The following is a 22502-nucleotide window of genomic DNA, read 5'->3' as shown; positions in this document are numbered from 1 at the left end:
TTAGAGGAAACAAAGTTAATTATGACACCAGATTCACTTCATTTTGTCCCTTGATGAGAAATTTACCCTTCAAGCAGCAGTTAGAAATAAATTAAGCACATAAATGCTTGTCAAAAATACACTTTTCTAACTTGTATGTATATATTTTGTGTTAGATTACCAAATAAATAAATACTATTCAAGGAAATATTTATTAAATTTTTATTTATTGTACTAAAATTTTGTCCTGAAGTTTTGCTTGAGGTACTTAAAGGTCCCATATCATGCTCATTTTCAGGTTCATACTTGTATTTTGTGTTTCTACTAGAAACATGTTTACATGCTGTAATGTTCAAAAAACCTTTATTTTCCTCATACTGTCAGCCTGAATATGCCTGTATTTACCCTCTGTCTGAAACGCTCCGTTTTAGCGCATTTTGACGGAATTGCAACGGAATTGCAACAGAATTGCGTTGCTAGGCAAGAGCTTGGGTCCATGTTTACTTCCTGTCAGCTGATGATATTCACATACACTGCAACCAGGAAATAAACTGGGACACATTGAGAATGTTTTACGTTTAAAATTGTGTCAAGGGTCTAAATATTGTATATTTGTGACATCACAAATGGGCAGAAATCCTGACAACTTGTTTCAAATGCAGAGTCTCTGAATACGGGCTGTGTATTTCCCTGTGGATTGAGTGTTTCGATACTTTCACAGTATTTATATAGGACTTAAGCCTGCTTTATAATAAAAAAAACATGGAAATCTAACTTTTTTGTAATATGGGACCTTTAAAAGGATAGTATGTAACTATAGGCAACTGATTTTGTAAAATATGCAAGGTAGAACGTCTGCAAGAAGCACCCAAATCTAATAAGAAATACACTTTCAGTTAATTTTGACACATAAATATATTACTATAATCAGTTTATCTTCAAGGTAAATTAGGAATGACCCTGACGCGTTTTTGCATTGACTTTGTACGTGATCGCGCCGCGCGGAAAGTCCGCTCTGCACTATTAGACTCTTGACCTCAGCATTTTTTAATATCCTGCCTACAGCCCTGGTTGGCATCTTTTAACCCACCTATCCTGGCCTGGAGTTTGATTCAAAGTCTGTAAAAACAGGATTACAAATATTTTATTGATTAAATCGTACGTAATCGATATATCATGTTGGATCAGACGTCTCAGGTTGGGACTACTCTGCATGTCACCTGTCTCTCCACATCGTCCGTCTCTACTGTCAGCGGTCTAATAAATGTAAAACGGCCCACAATGCTCTCAGTAGGTGGATCATATACAGTGTAACTTGAATAATCTCTTACTGTGAGCTGAATAATGATTTGAGCTCAGCTCCTGTTAGTAAAGCAGCCACGTCTCAGCTCATGTAGGACCCACTAAAATCCTGATTTCCCTGACTTTAATAGCCCTTAAGGGCATGTTTAAGTGGATAGCTGCATATGCAATAATGACAGCGTATGAATACACAATCAGCCAGGCCAGCTAAGTTTCATTTCTCAACCCACACAGTGGTAGAGCTTAGAGACGGGCCTGGAGTTGTCCAAACTGTTCATCTGTCCTTCAACTGAAAACATGTAGGTTCAAATCTCTGATGGATTTTTCATTTTAAATTGATCTGGATGAAAGCAGCAGTTTCACATAGTACCTTATCTCGTAAAGAACTGGATTCATATAGGATAAACGCCTTAAAACACTTGTCAGGGTTGGAAATGCAACACTGATGTCTGACAAGATAAGAAATGTGATTATTATGATGAGTTACTACCACCTATATAGGTCATTACAATTGTTGTGTTGCTTGATATTTGTGCTCCATTATCATGCTAGGAATTATAAGAGCAGTAACCTCGGTACATCTGTGTAACAAAGGAATGGCAGCATCTTTAACAACGCTGCACACTCACACGGGTCATTGATTACATGATGAGAATGATACAAGTGGAACTCCTTTGCCCTCACAGGTGGAGGGTCAAAGTCCTCAGAAGGGGTCTCAGCAAAATAAGTCAAAAATCTATAAAATCTGTATCTGTAGGATTTAAAAATGTTGTACTCTGGCAACTCCTAGTGGTAGTATGAATATATGATATGATATCTTGTTTAGTGTGGTTGCATGTTTGCACATTTGCTGATTAGCACTAAACACAGAATTGAGGGTTGATGTCCAGGATGTCATTAGTTTTGCAGGTATTTGATCATAAACCAAAGTACTGGGCAAATAAATGTTAAGTTAAATTTGAAAGGTGCTCCAGTCATAATAAATATCTGAGGACTTAAAGCTGAATTAATTGTTTTTTGAGGGAAAAATATTTTGTTTATGACGTATCACAAATCCGTTTCTAATCGTAGCTCACGGATGGTTGGGTCAAATAAACACAGGATTTTCACCCAGGAGACCGCTGTTTGTGTCCTGTGCGAAACTAAAAGTCAATGTTCAATTGGCAGCAGGCACATTTGTTCATGTGCCTCTTTAGCTGCTAAATGTTCCACTTTCTTCACCACCTAGTCTCTTTCCTTTCTTTGTCTGCGGTTTGGAGTACAGTGGGTTTATCTGAGCTAGACTTCTTTCATTTTACACAAAGTTATTTGATCCATTGTTAATATATAAAAGATATCGATTTCTAGAGGTTGAAGTTACCGGCCTCTTTCATTTCTTATTATTAACTGAACTCCAAGCTGTTCCATTTTAAAGTTTCACAAAGGGAGTTACACAGGTTAATTCAGGTGTGTGTCTGGTGTGTGTGTGTGTGTGTGTGTGTGTGTGTGTGTGTGTGTGTGTGTGTGTGTGCTCAGCCTCTCACATGCACTCTCTCAGGACTTTGATTTCCTCTCCTCCACTGACTTCACTTGAACTCAGGATGAACTGAAGTGTGAGGAGGACAGAGCCTGGAGCTCCCTGGAGTTGATGGTGTGTGTTAATACAGTTCATCTGAGTACGTACATACACACACACACTGTATCTGATGATAATTATACCAAACACTATTTGAGTTGTACTCAAAGAAACAGAGTCTGCTGGAATATAACACTGAACCAGATTACAACTCTCTTTAATAATAACGGTGGTTGGGTAAAGGTTCTTGCTCAAGGACATATGGCACTTAATGGACTCATTGATGTAGCAGGGTTTGAGCCTGTGACCTATTAGTTACAGTCCAGCCTGTGATGACACACGGCCAGCTTGTATGTACACCCGCCCAGTATAATCTGGTGTTTATCAGTATTCAATGTGAGTGCAGCCCTCCTGCTGTGAACACACACACTATTAGTATTCGTGGCTTCCAGCATGTTCTGGTCCAGCTGGCGGCGAGACCCCCAAGCATACAAACCGTGTTCACACACACACACACACACACACACACACACACACACGCACACACACACACACATTTGTACTGTACTTGTGGGGAGCCTCATTAAATATGCCGTTCCCTACTCGCTAACTTAACACAAACCTTCAAGCTGTGAGGACTGGAGAACATCTCCTCTTTACTCTGTAGATGTAAACTCTTCCTTCAAGACAGACTGTCCTCACTTACACTGGTACACTTGTGAGTACCAGACCAGTACTTATTCATACCAGGGGCCTCATTTATAACCGTTTTGTACGAACAAAAAAGGGATTGAAATTTGCCTATGCTACTTTTGAAGCATGAATTGGGATTTATAAAAGAAAATTGGGCACTGGAAGGCGTACGCATGGTTTTATAAATTGACGTACGTACATTTCATCATTTGTATGTACGCAAACATTTAGTGTGGATTCAAGCACTTTTGTACACTTGTTTTTTTGAGTGCCCTCTGGGTATTGTCATGGTTGGGCGTTGGGGGTAAAAAAAAAACAGTCTGAAAAAGGTAAAAAAAAAAATTGTTTGAAAATGTCCCAAAAAAAGTCGGAAAAATGTCTGAAAAAAAAAGTTTGAAAAATGTTGGAAAACAAAAGTCTAAACAATGTCTGAAAAAGGTAGAAAAAAAAATGTCTGAAAAAAAAAGTTTGAAAAATGTTTGAAAAAAGTCTAAAAAAATTCCGTAAAAAAAGAGTGTGAAAAATGTCTGAAGAAAGTGTAAAAATGTCTGAAAAAAAATTCTAAAAAAGTGTGAAAAATGTGGGAAAATAAAGTCTAAACAATGTCTGAAAAAGGTAAAAAAAAAAAAAATTCTGAAAAATGTCTGAAAAAAAGTTTGAAAAATAAAGTTTGAAAAATGAAGTTTGAAAAATGTCTGAAAAAAAAGTCTAAAAAAAAGTTTGAAAAATGTTGGAAAATAAAGTCTAAACAATGTCTGAAGGAAAAAAAAAAAAAAAAAAGTCTGAAAAATATCCCAAACAAAAGTCTGAAAAAAGTCTGGAATAAATGTCTGAAAAAAGAAGTTTCAGACTTTTTTTTGACAGTTTCGGACAAAAGTCTAAACAATGTCTGAAAAAGGAAAAAAAAAAATGTCCCAAACAAAAGTCTGAAAAAAGTCTGGAATAAATGTCTGAAAAAATAAGTTTCAGACTTTTTTTTGACAGTTTCGGACAAAAGTCTATACAATGACTGAAAAAGGTAAAAAAAAAAAAAAAATGTCTGAAAAAGGTAAAAAAAAAAAATGTCTGAAAAATGTCTGAAAAAAAAAGTTTGAAAAATGCTGGAAAACAAAAGTCTAAACAATGTCTGAAAAAGGTAAAAAAAAAAAAAAATGTCTGAAAAATATCCCCAAAAAAAGTCTGAAAAATGTCACTTAAATGCCAAGCATATCGTGTACACTGTACATGACTTCCCATGTCTTAACAACAAGCTCACGAGTTCCTTTTGAAGGCAGCTAAAGACTTTCTTCCGATGCCAGAGTACAACGAAGAAGATGTAAGAAGGCATGCATGAAGGACTGTTTCCAAAATCTTCACAGAGAAAAAACTGAGATATGATGTCTTTTCCGTCACAGACAATAAAGACACCCTACAGCAAGGAGTTATTTGCAATTTTTAATACTTTTTCTTTAATGATTACACAGATCCTTGAGTCGAGTAACAGAAAGCAGAAGATCCAACTCCAACAACCTTGACAATGTTCAAAAACAGGTAAAGAGATTTTTGTTCAGAAAACCTTTAATCGTTAATAGAATTAGTAGTATGACATATTTCAATAAATATTTAGATATATACAGATACAGCAGAAACGGTACATTCTTTTTTTCTCTTCAAATTGCTTCACATTTTTTTTGTACAAGCCAAAATATCTGCCATTGTATTTATATTCATGCAAAATATTGTTTCTCAGATTAATGAAAAATAAAAAGGATTTGCTGAACTTTTCTTTTTTTTTTGTTCATCCTGCTTTGATGTGCACTCTCGGATTATAAGCATTGTAATGAGCATCGTAATTTTTGCAAATCAAACGGGTGCACTTTGTGCCAATACACAATAGAAGCAAGTAAAGCAAAATTAAGGCCATTCCAACTTGTGCAAAGAAATTAAATAAATAAATATAATAATCATAATAATGTTTCCTTTAGTTCACAGCAGTTCAGGAGTCACTGTATTTTTCCTTCTCCCTCAGGGCATCGGATTGTACAATACATACAATAAAATACAAGAGAATCAAACAAAACCCCAAAAACCAATAGAATCATTAATCATCGACAAATCAAACCATGCTACTTTAAAATCCAGTTCAGAACCTAAGGATTTATAAACTTCCGAAAAACACATCTTTCTTTATTCAGTCTGTTTGCATCACATCACACCGTGATGCGATATAAACCCAGTATCTATCTCATGTTATGAACCCTTCCCTCCCCCTCCCCCCATACAGTATAACAATGATTAATACAATGGTGCCAGGCCTATGACAAAGCTCTAACATGACTATGGTACACACAACACCCACGCCTGAGGAAAAGGGTATGAATCATGTAAAATGGCAGTTGAATGAATGCATGATATGCTTATAGGTCCTCGTTTTTTAGTTGCATATTCAACCCCCATATGGCACGAGAAGATATGTACGTAAGCTCTAGAAAACGGACGACTGCTGTTGGCAAAGAGGCTGATGGACGGAAGTGTATTCCAGATGCAGTGTCTATGGCACGGAAGGGACAAATAATCACATTAGTTAGACTGCTGATGTTTCCCAGTTAGGTTTAGGCCGTGATCAGAAAGGAGACTACACAAACAGAGAACGAAAGGTTTTTTTCAATCATTAATGTCACTCAGTAGCTGTGAAGGGACTCAAGATGGCACTGGTTTATATTTGCAATTCCAATGTCAACAAAATCTATATTAAGCAACCATTTATTTTGGCATTTGTAAAGAGACTGCCTCGATCCCAAACTCCTTAGCATCCCAAAAGCTGCCTCTTAAAAAAAAAGGATGTTTTTTTTGTTTTATTTTAGTTTTTATGGTGCCCCGAAAGTCCCTAAATATATATATATTTTGTATCTATCACTTCTACGCACAAGATAAGGATCTCTGTTACTAAAAATCCCTTTTGGGGACTTTGTAAGTTAATGTATCATGAATTCAGAATGACAAACTACATTTTGTGCTACAAAAAGACTAATGCTGCATTACGCATTAGCCACAAGACAACGAAGGCATGACCCGCCCTACTCTGCCTCTGATTGGCTCATGTCTAAAGCTAACCAACCCAACCAGCGAAGGCAACAATAACTAGCCAATTAGAGGCCCAGTAGGAAATGTGGCGTACTGTGCCTACTCCCCCTACGTTTTGCTTCATTTTCTCTACGTATATAAGCAAAAAAAGTCATAGATAAAGCAAATATACTGTTTTTTATTTGGACTCGATGAAGCTACATTTGAACGCCATCTAGAGTTGCTTTCGGGCAAGTCAAATTAATTTTCGCTTGCTAACCTGCAGATTCCGAATTTTCCGAAGAAAATGAGTCCATTGCTAAAAGGACAGATGCTGTAAAAGCTAATACTGTTCCTCATGAACCTGAAAGACACATCTTGTATCCCTCCAGGCTTTGCTAATTTCATTTTTGTCTAAATCTGATGGTTTGCATCCTAAAATCCAGTTGTATATGTAGCAATAGACATGTACCCAAATCATTAAAACAAAAATAAAGCATCCTAGGTGATCACGGCCTTGACAAGTCTTACATCACTGTATCTGGGAAAGATTTACTGAATTAAATGCATATTTTTTGCATTATTATTATTCTATGGCACTTCCATTTTAAAGTTAAAACATGTTGGAATATGAACAGTGGCATAGCCCTTCGGATCAGTCTTACACACGCTGAAATAATTCATGAAAAGTAGTATTCAATATATGAAGAATGATCTCTCTAAACAAGAGTAATACCACCAGATCCAAAAAGTCTCAATGTGTCAGTTTTTACTTGTAAAACATGTTTTACAAGTAAAACCTGTGTAAGTACAAATGGGATAGGGATTCATGGATACGTAGGTGACTTGTAAAATAAAAATAACCTGCTTTCTTTAAAAAATATGGACATACAAGAATGTAGAGGGAAAATGCATACATGTTTCATATCAAAATATGCCTATATATATATTATAATGTATTTATACATTTTAAGTTAATCTGGCAAACCCCAGTACTGCATCTGGCAATCATATTAAACAGACAAACTGAATGTGATCTCACATCCTGCAACAAATCTTAACATTTGCCCCACAACTGCAGCAAAAGGCAATGATACGTACATCAAACAAGAGAAATAAAAAAACATATCTTTGGTTTTGCTTCAAAACCAAGTTGGACTGGGGCTTAAACATTTTGACAAGGAGACATTTTCCACGTTTTCCCCGTATGCTTCGGGGTGATAAGTCAAAATAAAACACTATACTGTGTACTTTTATTGTGAAGTTAAAGTTTATATCCTCAACTAGGAAGGACAAGTTCACAGAAATGTGTTTCTGAAAACTTTTTAGGCAGATAAACAAAAAATAAACAAGAAATAAACAAATAAGGCGTGCAGTTGCGGAATCTGTCTTCATTTTAGATCAACAATGGCTAGTTTAACATTTTTTGGGAGTTTCCAGAGGCTGCGAGTCGCTATTCACAATAAAAAGCACGTGTTTTTTTTTTTCCAATTTCTAATTACCAGAGTTTTTTTGTGCTCTGAATTAAATGTTTTACAGTCATGATTCATCTCGTAGCTGGTTGTCTTGGTTCAATGCTTAAAACTTGCTTTATTTAAGGATTTTTTTAGACGTCAATAGCGTGAAAGAATGACAAATTCACTTCCAAAGTCAGAGCCGGTTGAAAAGTGGACGTTCAATGTTGAGCTTTATTAGCCTAGCTGAACACACTTCTTAAATGAACAAATTGAATGCTGAAATTCGCAAGACAAATTTGCAATAAGTAAGAGTATGAGTATGAATTGTTCATTTTAAGTTTTGTCTTGCTTTGCTACAAAATTGGAAAATTTCTCTTTCACCCCTCTCGCATTAAAACTTTTCTGTAAATTTCTGTATATTTTTTTGAATAAACGATGCAGACGTGACGACATGAACGAGGAAAATTATGAAACAACCGTTTGTGCAGAAAAGACTTTTCATCCACTGGAATTCCTGCACTTTCTTTCCAGACCGGCTCAGAGGTTTGGCTCAATCTGTTACTACAAAATCTTTTTCCAAACAGTAATCTGCATGCATTGTGGCTCCCTAGACAGTTTGCAACTTCATCACCGTGTTTTTATCACTTTATAACCTCCATTCCTTCCTTATTTACCAATAAGCTTGAAACACTGTTTAGCAGTTAGAAGTGGGATGGATGAGCCAGAAAACAACTCACAAAAAGCTGACATTTTTAACATGGCGTTGCTGAAAGGAAGGAAAACTAATAATTGCATATACTGATTATTGCATAGAGAAGCCTGGCGCAAAGTAAAAGAGAGAAAAAGTAATCTGATAAATTCATCAGTCACCTGCAGAATGATCAAATCCCGTCCAACGTGGCTGTGGCAAAATAAATCCTGTTTTTATACTCCGTGAGCATGATGATGTAGCTTTTCCACAAAATGATGACAGCTACAGTTGGTGAATGAGATGGAAATACAGTTAATTAAGGTATAACAGGTGCTATAATCAGTATAATTTACTACATATGTCCTCTCAGCTGGGGAAGGGCGGGGCGTCACATTAAGGCGGGGTCAAAGCAAGGAAGCACTACTAAGATGTAAACATATCTGTGGTTCAGTCCCGATGAACACAACGAGGAAAGCAAACAAGGATCTGTATTTTACTCAGTCCAGTTGATGAAAACAAACTAATGTCTCAGGGATTAAAAAAAACACCCTGAAGAAGCCCGTGAGGAGACGCCGCTCGCTACTGACGTCAAACCATCCGCCTTCCTCTTGACAAAAAGGTCGGAGCTGCAGAGCGCCGCGCAGCCACAAGCGACATGTTTTCTTGGCACATAAATCAAGATACAAACCAAAACAAACAACAAATGCAATATGAAATAAATGAAGGACAGGTAGAGGAACACGTTGACCACAGATAAATGAGATTCTCAAAATATTCAGCACTGCTCGTACAGTGTTTTTTTTTTTTTTTGTTCTTTTTGTCCAGTCGTATGATTGACAGCGGCAGCAGCGAACCTCAAGTGTCTCTGCAGTTCGAGGTTTCGTGGTGTTGGCGGCGGGGGGGCGGGGAGGAAAAGCGTTGAGGAGTGCTTGCAATACACGTTTGAAGCAAATCTAGATATATAGAATGCGTGAATCCTTGCATCGCTTTATTTAATGGAAGCACCGATCCGCCTTCCTTCCGTCCTTTTTTTGGGGTGAAAAATCCCTCATTTCCAGATGCCCGCCTTTCAAATAAAGTTCTTTTTTTCCCCATATATGATAGATATGAGTATATTACACTGCTGTATGCTTCTCGCACATCCCCAACCCCGTCCCGACATCACTTTTTCATATAGAATTATATATCTTGTCTCCACACAAAAAAGAAAACCCTAAAATCAAATACAACACCCTTTACAAGACTCTCGTCTTCCTTCTTTCCAGTCCGTCCACTCCCATACAGTTCGTTGGGCGTGCCTGCAAAAAGTCTGTGTTTCATTTTTCATCTTTTCTTTAATATATTGCCACATTCATATATCATGCATTTTACTGCATTGCTATTGCACTGGTCCGGATTATTCAGGAGGTGTGAAGAGCCGGGATGAGCTGGGATTCGGGGCTGGAGAGGAGGATAAAGGGAAAAGAAAGCAATAGATATCTCAAATAATGTCTAGTAGGTGTCAGGTAGGGTTGAGGGACGCGACTTATCCTCGACCAGAAGAGGAAGAGGATGAAGGAAGAGGACGAGGAAAGGAGGCGTGGTTGGCGTGAAAAAGGGGGCAATGATATCTCCTATTGAAGTCACCTCTCTCTGTTTTCTTCTCTCTTTTTGTTTCTCTGCATTCTCCTCTTCGCACTGTTCTCGCCCTCCTCCTCCTCTTCCTCCTCCTCCTCCGCCTCTCGACTACTGCTTGTGGACGTCCTCGCTGCGGATAATCTTGTAAGTGATCCAGTAGAAAATGTTAAAAATGAGGAAGACGAGCGGGAAGGCCACGCGGGATACCGTGTCGATGCGTTTGGCCCGGCCGATGAACAGCTTCTTCATCTCCTCGATGGTCTTCTCGGGCGGGCCGGAGGAGGCCGGGGCGTTGTTGTTGTTGCCCTTGATGGCCATGCCGTCTTTGGCCTGCAGGCAGGCGGGGCCCATGCCGTAGCCGGGGAAGCTGAAGCGCCCCTCGCCTGTCTCATCCTCCTGCAACACAGGCCAAGACTCAGGCTGTTAGGAACCAGAGAAAGACGTTACTGTTGGAGGTGTGTGTGTTTGTGAATGAGTGTGTGTGTGTGTGTGTGTGTGTGTGTGTGTTAGGGTGTGTGTATGTGTGAATGTAAGTGTGAAGGTGGTAAGTACATGCAGCTGTTGGAGGTGTGTGTGCGTGTGTATCAGAGGTCAGTTCAGTTTATTACAAAGCGATTCAGACACGAAAACCAAATAATCCAGATGACATGAAGTGAAGAATGAAAAATGAGAAAACAAGTAATTTCATAACATTTGTTTGTGTCTGAATTAAAGTAGAAATCTTTGGTTGAATTAGTATTCATATTCCCTGTTTTCAAATCTCTGTCATTTCTGTCGCTACTTCCGGATTTACCATTAAACAGAACCCATTTTCATTCACATATCTGGAGGTCAGAGGTCAAGGGACCCCATTGAAAATGGACATGCCAGTTTTTCCTCGTAAATTTGGAGCGTTATTCAACGTCCTACTCAACAAGCTAGTATGACATGGTTGGTACCAATGGATTCTTTAGGTTTTTCTAGTTTCATATACCAGTATCTTCACTCTAGCTTCAAAACTGAGTTACAACTTCAATAAGATCGATTGCATTTATGAAATTAGTGGCGTTGAAACAAATTTGCGTGAACAAGTTATTATCGCATTAACTTTGACAGCCCTACCTTTTTATCATATTTGCTCAAAGTTACCAACTGCAGCTTTAAAGTAACATTTAATGAATATAAAAGTATACACAATATTTAGATTAGGAGTGTCATGATATACCGGTATTGACGATAACCGTGATATTTAAAATGAAATATTAATATCATGTTAATACATATATATGATAATATCTTGTAAATAATCCAGCACCTCTTAATGCATTTTATAATTTATATCCAGTGATGGTTAGAGACTCTCTGGCCACCTCCCTACACTCGTATTTTGAGCAAAAAAGAGACAAAACACACAAAAAAAAGTAAAAGATGAATTTGACTGATAGCATTATTATTATTATTATTACTTTTAAAATGATATTGATATTGATATCATGATAATACTGTTATTGTAAATTATTTTGGCTATGATAATCATGTAGTAGAAATCGATCTACTATGTTCTTCTATGTTCATTTCTCTTCATTCAGATAAAACAGAAATGCAACTTCATTATGTGACCTTTACAGTGTGTCACACCACCAGTACATAAACACTGACATCATGACATTTATGGTACTGCTGTTCAAACAGAGAGCACAGTTTTCCAATGGTCAGTTGTGGCTGATTGATTGGTATTGTGGAGTATTTGTCCGCAGGTAATGACAGAGCATTGAGCTGATTTGCTTTCGACATGGTTAGTCATCCTTCAGGATTCAGAAGAAGGACGGAAAAGGTTGATATTCAAATTCATCCATTCTCTATCTATACCCGCTTATCCTGTTCATGACAACAATTCACATCTACGGGCAATTGCATGTATTTGCAGTGTGGAGCACCACCATGCAGACATGGAGAGAAACAAAAAGCCCCCAAACGGTGGATTCATAAATCACGAGCTGAACATTGATCACACAGCTCGTGTATCGCCTTTTGTAAAAGTCATCAATACGAGATGAAGCCGAACACCGAGCGTGTTTATCTCACCCGTCACGGAGATGGAGGGTGGGGAGTGAATGGATTGGATTGATTGACATGCCCTGCACTCAAGGTTATGACGCGTGCGCGCGGCGTTTTCACCCACGCACGGTGAGATATTGAAAAATCCTATCTGCAGCCGTCGTCACCCTGCCTTTTCATTACAGGAGACACAATGACTTCCTTATCTGGTTCAGAGACGCCAACACAAACACTGCGATGAGCTGAGAGACACTGAACGTGTGTGTGTGTGTGCGTGGTGTGGGAACTAAACTAGGAAAATAACCAGCGCTCCAAAGTGCCCTTCAAAGTTAAAAACAACACCCATGAAATTAAAAAACGAACAAACAAAAAAAGCCCCTCAGATGATTAGCAGTTGTTTGGATTCACATTTTTTGATAAAAGATGATGTCAAGAAATTCATGCATGACTGCGATTTGTGTTCCCTGTGGGAAAAGCCTATCAGCGGGGCATCTTTCCAGTGCATTGTGGGTAAGAAAAAAGGAGCATTTTGTGATCAGAAAACAAGCAGGAACGCAGCCTGAAGCAGGAGGAAACTGTTGGCAGCAGGAGAACTTAACGACTGACGCAAAACCTCTGCAGCAACAACAAATCACCCAGCCAGTAAAAGAAGGCGGCACGACTCTCTGCTGTTACACCAGCAGCCTCTAGTTTCCACCCAAACAAATAGTCAATAAACCAATTATTGCAAATATCAGTCAATAAAATGACAGGTAAATAAAAAATAAAAAATAAAAATGCCCCTAAATATCAGATAAAATGAGGCAAAAGCGAACACAGGAGGAAATCTCACCGTTGTGTGTGTGCTGGTATGTATAGCATTCATATGTGTGTGTGTGTGTGTGTGTGTGAGTGTGTGTGTGTGTGTGTGTGCATGTATGTCAATGTGTGTATCTATAGATGTGTGCATGTGTGTGTGTATGTGTTGGACCAGGTAGCGATCCATTTTTAGCGCCCCATGTCCCCGTTCTGTCCTTGCATCCACACCAAGCCATCTATTACTGTTAATATACACACACACACACACACACACGCACACACACACACACACACACGCGCGGGGTGTCTTACACATTAGCCGCGATGCTAGCCGACCTCTGCCCGTCCTTCAGTGATGCTGCTAAACTATTACAGATGCTCTGCTTTATTCTCCCTGCCATGTGATTAATGTGGAGGGCGGAGGGACGTGAGGAGGAGGCGCAATGAGGAGGCCGATGGAGGGAGGAGGAGATGTGATGAGGGAAAGGAAGAGAGGAGGAGAAGAATAAGTGTGTGTGGGGGGGGTGAAGGAGGAAGCCCAGCAGCTTGACGGACGCTGTTTCAGTCAGAAGACCCCTGACTGAAACCAGACCTTCGCCCTTGGATGACCCCGGTGATTCATTACATTCAGGCCTAATTAGAAATTTCCTCCATTAGCACAGCAAGGACTGAGCTTCTGCTGTCCATAAAGGATTGGATGGATGGATGGATGGATGGATGGAGGGAAGGACAGAGGAGATAAACAGTTGTGGGAATGAAGCTTTGCCCTTTGGTTTGGACATGGGAGGCAATTTATGGCCTTGCTTTAGGATGCAGCTCACTCCTCTTTCCCTCTTTCTTTCCCTCTATCTTCTCTCTATCATTCTCCTCCTCTCTCCTCAGTCTCCTTCTGCATTTATAGAGGTTACGACCTTTTCTGCATGATTTCTTCAGTGATTAACTTGCAGGTCTGTGACGTCACACATGGAAACAGCTACATGGCAATGTAACAACAGTGAATCACCTCACTCATTATATTGGTATTCATCGTCAATCAACGGTTTGTATGATACCTTATGAAAAGTTAGTCCTCATTTTTTCATGCGTTGTCCAGTAACTCGTGTCACTTTCTGCTGGTTACATGCATACAGTCTTTTCAAAATAAACTTCCATCTCCACAGGAAACAACTCGGTTAGGTTTAGAAAAAGATGGTGGTTTGGATTAAAATAACTACGGAAGTGACGTGACAAATAAATCAACATCAACATGTGGTTTCACACAGGACATGGACAACAGTCTCCTGCGTGAAAGTCCGGGCGCACCGTCCACCCTGACCTCCTCACTATGTGGCGTTTGTCGCTCTTTATGCTTCTTGTTTCATGATTATGTGGATTACATACAAATTGTTTCCGTGGGATATACAGTGCATTACTTTTCGTAGGTCGTTGTATGAGAACAGCCTGCTCAGATACAGTTCTAATGAGAATACTTGTTCATACAGAAAGATGCTTACAAATCTCCCCCTTTTCCACCAAAATAAGCCAGATTTTTAAACAGGGGAAAACCCGCTGAAAATAGGCGATTTACTCTTTTCCCATTGCCAGTGGATGAGTAGCCTTTCTGTTTTTTTTCTGATGTGTCACATTCGACGTAACAAATGCGCCGGAAAACAGGATTAGTAAAAATGTTATTATGGTTATTTTATTAATATCTGTTTCTTATTCAGTCTCTCTTTCAAACTCGGTGCAGACTAATTTGGAACAATGTTCGAGCGCTGCTTGGACGAAGATGGACGGAATTTTCGGCAATTTTTTCTGCATCCATTGGGCCCATAGAGCCGACGCAGTAGTGTTTCCTTTAACTCCGTCTACCAGCCCTCACTCCAGCCTCAGTCTGGGGCTCATTTCACACGAAGGGAGGAAGGAAAATAACTCTGGATTCAGCTATTAGTGCATTTTACAGACGTTTCTTTCCCAATGTAAGTCTATGAGAAAAAGTATTTTTGGGCCCAGTGGCTTCACGTGACGGACACAGAATTTGTAGTACCACCATTTGGCCACTAAGAAAATTTGCTTCAAAGCGCGGCGCTCTTCCTGGGGGCTTTGTGGCCACCCGGGTGTCATGTTTCCATCACTGGAGCCGATAAATACCCGTGACTACCGCAGAGTCCTTTGTCCCAGGAATGAATGCCGATTGTAACCTTTCAAACTAAAGACAAACGCCAGATGTTGGTGGGTGTTAAATGTTTTTTGTCCATTGGGAAAGGGGCTGACGATGCACAGAAGATGCACCAGTATAGCCTATAACCTGTGACGGCAAGTACTACTACTAATAACACTAATACTAAGCCTGTTAAAATGACATTACATACAAATTTGCAAACACTGGTTTGCCAGAGAAGGCAAGGCCCAGTGTCCCAGCTACCACTGAGGACACAGAGGTCATCTGGAGTATGGGGACCCAGTTTGTTGAGTTTTGAAAAGGCTAACACCAATATATTGTTTGACTAATTAAATAAATACAAAAATGTAATAATCAGGAATTATTTCTGGCAGAATACAAAGCACTCTTATGACGTAAACATGGGAAATATAGCCTCCAAATGAATTGAACGTTGAACAGATTTTTCATGTGTCTTGAAAATGATGTGGGGTTGGTGGAGCTGCTCATGACCTCAGTATTTCTAACATCCTTCCTGGCTTCAGCCTTGGCCGCGGCTGCAGCGCTCTGTGACAGCGGGTCAGGGGTGGTCTCTGCCCCGTCACTGACACATAATTCATCTTCTTGCCATAATGGGCACAGCTGATACCAGAGTAGCTCTCCTCAAAGGCAGGGCTTGTACTTCTGAGACAAATTCAGACTGGCTCGTCTTCCCCTTTTTAGTTGTGTGAAAATGTATCAAAGTAACTGAAGGAATTGTCTTGAATGTGCATGCAATATTAATATTGCAACGATTGCAGCAGCATATTTTCTTTTTTCATTTTGGTGCTAGCTGTTTGTTTATTATGCTGTATGGTAAATAGCCTTTAGATAGAGCACCTGGGAGTGATTGAAGGAAAAAGAGGAGTGAACAATAACAAGAAAGGAGGAGAAAAAGAAAATTGGATGAAAGAGAAAGAGCGATAAGTAGAGAAATGTAAGGGAAAGACAAAGCTGGAAATTAAGACAGAATGAGAAAGCAAGAAGCAGAGATAAAGAAAAGAGAAGCGAATGGAAAAGAGATGGAAAGCAACAAATAAAAAAAAGATGGGAGGGAAATATGTGAAAAAGGACAGAAGAAGTAGACTTAAAAATGTGGAGAGAGGTTGAGAAAAATGTGATAAAGGGAAGAGAAAAAAAAGAGAGCAAGAGGACCTCTTCGCTCACTCATCCATCATGCTTTCCTCTCCGATTGAAGCATTTATATCTCTGCCTCTGCTGATGTGATTAATCGAGCAGATTAGCAGGAAGCAGAAAGCAAACTGCGTCAGGCCCGCTATCCTCCGCCATCTCCTCTGCAAATATTACCCTTGGATACTTGTTTTAGAGACCCGCATTTACATAAAACACGATTCGGAAGGGTGTCAGCCCCAACTAACGCCGGCATCAGTCTCTCCTGAACGAGGCCGGAGGAGGAATTCCTTGGCTTGCGTTCCGCTTTATGATTTCCCCCCAGAAGCAATTCCAGCCGAGCGCTGGGGAAGGACATATATTATAAATTTGCCTTTGCTGATCCATTTTCTGGTGGATTCATTTCAAACCTTCCTCCACCCTTTACCCCCCCTGTTCTCCCCTCAGCATCTCTCCTCGATTAGGGCCATTTGAGGCTTTTTAGGATGTTTCAGTATCAATATGTCAGCGGCGAGTGGATTCTGAGGAGCTGGGAGGAATGTCTGAGTAGGAAATGGTTCTACTTATAAAGATATTTCAAAGCTGATACTCATATTTTTGCCGGAGCTGCTCATGGTATGTGTTAACATTTTCTTTTAAGGTGAGGCACCCCAGGCAAAACATCGTTTTTCATGCACTGGTCAATTTTCTAGATTTTGGGCTTTTTTGCGTCCATAAGTTCTTCTTTGAAGAAAACATCCTAAAGGCACATTTGTTTTGTTTATTTTACTAATTTGTCTATTTGCATCTCTAGATTTTTCCTAAATTCACCAAAAGTTAGCATTATATAATGCCTTATTTGCAGATTTAAACATAACATTTCAGAAAACTTGTATTACGAACAATAATTGTCTTAATGTGAGAAATCAACTGAGGAAGTTTCATGGTGATATCTATTAGTTCATTTTTTTTACCCTATTCACCTGTATTATATATACAATATATGTATTATATATATCAGATTTTGCATCCCAGCTTCCATCTGATTTTTATCTGTGAGATAACTGTGACCAACATATGTGAGCCCAGTGATCCAGTGAAGAGGACTGAGGAGGCTATTTGGTCGCTCGCCTTGTGTACAAGTTTAAAACCTAATCGACTGTTACTGTACTCTTAAAAAGCAGGTGGTTCTTAGTGTGGTTAGAACAACATTGTTGTGTTCAAAGGTCAGACAGATCGTCATATGAATGACACAGCAATTTGCATTGTCATTTTGCATGAATTGCATCATTTACGACATTACGGCATGTAGTCTGTACTGACTGCAATGTAAACGCACCTGCGTGAATATGCTACGCTCAGAGCTAGTGACGTAGAATAAAAAGAGAGAGGGAGAGAGACTGCTTATGTTTGACAAGAGGGGGGGTGGATGGGTCCAACAAACACAGAACTTCAACCAGGAGACCGGTGTTCGTGTCACAAAGTGTTGTTAAGTTATTTTGAAGTTACCTTAGTGACATTTGTGACGTGTTTTCTGTAGTTATATTACGTTGTTTACGTATTTTACTTAGTTTACATACCTATTTTAAGCCCAACCATGATGTTTTTCTGAAACCTAACAAAGTGGTTTTGTTGCCTAAACCTAACTGCGGCCGTTTCATGGTAACTGACATAGTGTTAAATGACACGCGAAAAGCCGTTTCCCAACATTAACCCTGTGAAGTGAAATAACACGCTAAAAGCCTAAAATGTGTTATGACACGTGGAATGTGTTAAAATGTGCTATTTATACACCTTCCTGTGAGGTCAGTTTGAGTGAGCCAAAGTCATGAGTCAAAGTTAAAAGAACATAAGTAACTTGAAAATATGGCAGGATGAGACCTATAGTTCTGCTCGGCCAAGCATATCAGCTACCTTGCTAATTAGTATTTGTTGCATTTGTAATAAAGTGTCATAGATTTTGGTGCAGTCACTGTAATAAAAGTAAATACAAGCATGAAAAAAGTGACTCACAGCAGTGGTACCGCAGATATTCTACAGAAATATTGTATGAATGGACTGAACTTTTGGAGGTAAGACCAGGGTCTATTTGTTGATCATTTTTGTATCATTTGAATACAACGTTGTGTTTTATTCTCCATCCAGCGATCCACTCATCCGTCCCTGCTTTTCTCTCTCTCTCCTCCATTTGTTTCCACTGGAGTCCTGGCTGCATTAAAGCATGGTGTGTTAATGTCTCTGGCTCATCAGGCCGCTGACCTGGAATGATTATCCACATGATCTGCTGCACCGCTCTTCTTTCTCTCTCTCCCCTCTCTCTCTTTCAGCATTTGATCTGAATAACATTTCAGGGAAGCCACGACACCTTTAGCTTCATGCATTAAATCGGATGTTTAAATCAGGTCAGTTCGGGTTCACTTCAGCTTAATGTAGGGTTAAATTTAGCCTTTGATGTCAGATGGAGATAATGAAAACAGTTTTCATGCTGGCCCTCCACAGAAACACTGTTATAGCTTTAATTAATAGTTTGTAAATCACATGGATTAAAATACAAAATTTCATTTAAAGGATAAGCCTGGGGATATTTTCTATGTTTTGTTACTTCCAACAAATCACATGAAAAGACCAAAACCAGATTGTTTAAATCTTTTGTTCTTTTCATGGACATAAATCGTTTACAACATCTCACAAATACATAGTTTCATTTTTAATGAAGGCTCTGTGATTTCCTAAAACAGATGGTCACTGTAGTTTTTATCAAACTTTACTCAAACAGGAGGGAAGAGTGCATTTGTTGGGGACTATTTTCAGCGCCGGATTAATCCACATTTGGTGCTTTAGTGAGTATTTAGGCTGGTCTCATACACCGTTCGTAGCTATACCTGCGAAAAGTAAAGCACTGTAATTTGTGTATATCCCACAAAATGCACGAAAAATGAGGAATAACTTTTGTTTGAGGATACGTTGAAAATAGACAGCGGAGATAGCGGAGACGGGAGGAGAATGCGGCCAGTGGCAGGCTTATTCCCACAGTCTACATCCAGCGAGACTAGTTAGTGCATGCTTCATACGATGATGTTGCACCGCCATACATCAAGTGGAAAAGAACTTACAGCATCAGTAAGTCACTGAGTCCTAAAGGTCAGTTCTTTAGAGTCTTGTAAGAACACGGAGAGCCTGATGAGAGTTCATGTTTGAACTAATCCGGTAGTTTTTCAGAGCATAATAAGGGCAAGAGGTCAAAGCAGTTCCTCAGCCGACCGGCAGCATTATAAATATGGATATTAACATGAAGATCTAATAATGTGGATCCAGTGAGTTATATTCAAGACATAATGCAGAATACAAGCTGGATGAAAACAACGAGGGCTTTCCACTGTGTCAATTAAGCTCTTCTTCTTCTTCTTCTTCTAATCAGGAAACAGTGAGTGTGTTACACGTCACTTCACAGCCCACCTGTCGATCAGGAGGTTGAGTTCAGCCCGGGGAGATCACTGATCGCCTCTTAATCCCTGCGCTCTCTTATCTGCCTTTGTTCTCAAAGCTGCCGAACAGCCTGCGAGATCAAGGCATTTAGAGCAAACCAGCATGTAGACCCCACCCCCACCCCCCTCTCCGAAAAAACGCCTAATCACAGCTAACGAGCTGATTATAGCCGATCAATCAGGAAGTCGGTTTTGCCTTATAAGGCGCTGTCATTCTTAAACAGCGGGGGGAGGCCACTTCTCCAAATGTACATCTCTTTTCCCAGAAGGCCGAGCGTGCCAAAAACAGAGCCAACTGCAGGGAAGCAATCTCAAGGCTCGCTTTTATTCATTCCTCGTGTTGTCGAGGTGAAGGAGAAGTGGACAATGACAGACGTCAGGCTTTAGTAGCTTTCTACCTCGAGGCTAAATGAAACATGGTCTAATGTTTTTACTATATTACTGGATGGGATTTCTCTTGTACGCTGGCTATTTTTGATGCATCCGACAGAAGCGATTGCGCTCCAGAACAGATAAATTCCTCTGATGAAAGTCTTTCTTCATCTAAACATACTAATTAGTATTCTGCGGCCCTGAACTTCACACAAGCAGTGAAGACGCACTGGAGATGGTCCTGATTGAAATGGAGGCAGTAATGTTCCACTTTGATTTCTAAAGGGGCCTCTCTTTTTCAGTCTGGAGAGCTTGTCTGTGTTAAACAAGCGAGCTGCTGCCAGGCGGGCCTATCCTTCAAGGATGAGTGGCGCTATTGATCTGATCCCTCTGCAGTTGTTTCTCTCCCCCAGCAGGGGGGGGTGTCACTCCGCCTCGATGGAGCCGGCTCTTTCCTCTCCTCCCTCTCTCGCAGGGGCTGCAGTATCCGTCTACTCGATGCCCTCTCGCTCTGTCTTTCTAATTAGACAGCCTTCTGGAGCAGATAGCCTCAGTCCGATTGCTCCCGCTCTTTCTCTCCGCGTCTCGTTCTCTCCGGACTATCAGTGTCACTAACGAATCAATAAAGCATCAGGGTAGAAACCACAGGAATCAGCACAACTGGGACTACACTGCTGCTGCTGCTGCAGCTATACCTGCACTGCAACGACAACTCCTCGACAACACTGAAAGACGGAGACGGAGTGCAAGCGCCGTATCCGTGTCAAAGCAGGGATATGGTGGTGCAGCTTTAATTCTGAATTACATACCAGTAAAATGTCAGGCAAGTAATCAGATCGATCAGACTCTTTCTTTCCTGGTAATTCCCCCCGGAAAGCTTGACTATTGCTTCCAGAAATCGAAGAACTAGTTTGCCATCCTTCTAGTTTCCTTTCCTTCCTTCTCGCTGCTTCAAAGAACACTTTGAAAGCAGCACACATGCATCTTATAGTTGCATAAAACCCTCGAGGACATTCTTTGCTCAGATTATAGACTTCCAACTGTACTCAGCTGCACCTCATAGCTATTCATCACTGCTGTGGCCATAATCACAGTAAACAAATCCCTCCGGGGGAAATATTGCTCTAATCCAATACATCCTACCATCCTAACACATTTAGCATATGGAATTGAAGAGGTGTGCTAACCACGCTGGTAATTCCCATAAAGCACGACTAGCTTGTGCTGTACAGTTTGTCCTTGCTACTGCCAACACAGATAGTTAGGTTTCTCCTGTTTTCATTTTTCCTTCCTGGATGAGGAAGTGTACATGTATTGGTAATCGTTCTACAGCAATACATAATCCCCTTGAGAAGCATCACTGTTGCATTTGTAATGACAGTGTGCAGGCGTTCAGGGGGTTATTGCTGTAATAAAATAGATTCCTGGCACTTATGTGCACTTATATATTCAACAGAGCAACAAAGTTCTGCAAACGACTTATTTTATTTTATGCAGGAGGGCACTGAGCATTGATTTATTTAAATATATGATGTTCACGCTGACGCTAGCCGCAAGATGTTGTTCTCTCAAAAGCAAAACTGATTAACGAAACAGAAAATTCGTGGAGTAAATGAGAGCGAAATCTGCAATTCATTCTCCTTTTAGTCCAGCAGTAAACCCTTACTTATGCTCTAGTTGACAGAAGTCACACCATTTAAGGCAAGGTTAAACAAACTGGTTGCTAAGTAAAGCCAGGGATAATGGAAAGCTAGCAGTCATTGTTGTTATTCTCATGCTCGTTCACCGATACGAATACAAGACAACGCCGACCTCTTGTGGCCGTAGTAATTATGACGGGAGCGAAGATGGAAGTCAGGCGACGTAGAATAAAGAGCGACAAACAAAAACAGGACTTTCACCCACGAGACCGCTGCTCGTGTCCCGTGTGAAACCAAAAGTAAATGTTGACTTATTGTACGGTACTTGTTACGTAATTTGCGTAGTACTTATTTGAACTCAAACCAAAATTTTTTCCTAGACTTAACCACAAAGCTTTGTTGCCTAAACCTAAAAATGTTTAATGTTTAAATTCATAACGTTGAGTTTCACTTTCACAAAATAGTGATAAGTAAGGGATAATGTACAGCGAGCCAGTCATTGTTGTGAAATAAACCCCGATAGGGGGCGATATGGCACCCTGACG

At 39.9% G+C, this 22502-nt stretch overlaps 1 protein-coding gene across 4 annotated transcripts in view; it reads right to left on the bottom strand.

Moving 5' to 3' along the window:
• Positions 1-9552: 9552 nt before the first annotated feature.
• The window catches only part of glra1 (glycine receptor, alpha 1), a 122258-nt gene continuing 109308 nt past the window's right edge, over positions 9553-22502 (bottom strand). Inside the window, exon 9 of one of the 4 annotated variants that reach the window (XM_074649009.1) lies at positions 9553-10756. In XM_074649009.1, coding sequence (XP_074505110.1) covers positions 10445-10756 — 312 coding nt within the window. In that variant the 3' untranslated portion in view covers positions 9553-10444. The remainder of the gene's footprint in view (positions 10757-22502) is intronic. The other 3 variants (XM_074649010.1, XM_074649007.1, XM_074649008.1) reach the window with 3 other exon arrangements.

This window comes from Sebastes fasciatus, chromosome 10, assembly GCF_043250625.1.
Source record: "Sebastes fasciatus isolate fSebFas1 chromosome 10, fSebFas1.pri, whole genome shotgun sequence".
In the NCBI taxonomy this organism is placed as follows: Eukaryota; Metazoa; Chordata; class Actinopteri; order Perciformes; family Sebastidae; genus Sebastes; species Sebastes fasciatus.
Note: the sequence above shows the minus strand (reverse complement) of the source record. Positions and strands in the feature narration are given on the sequence as shown.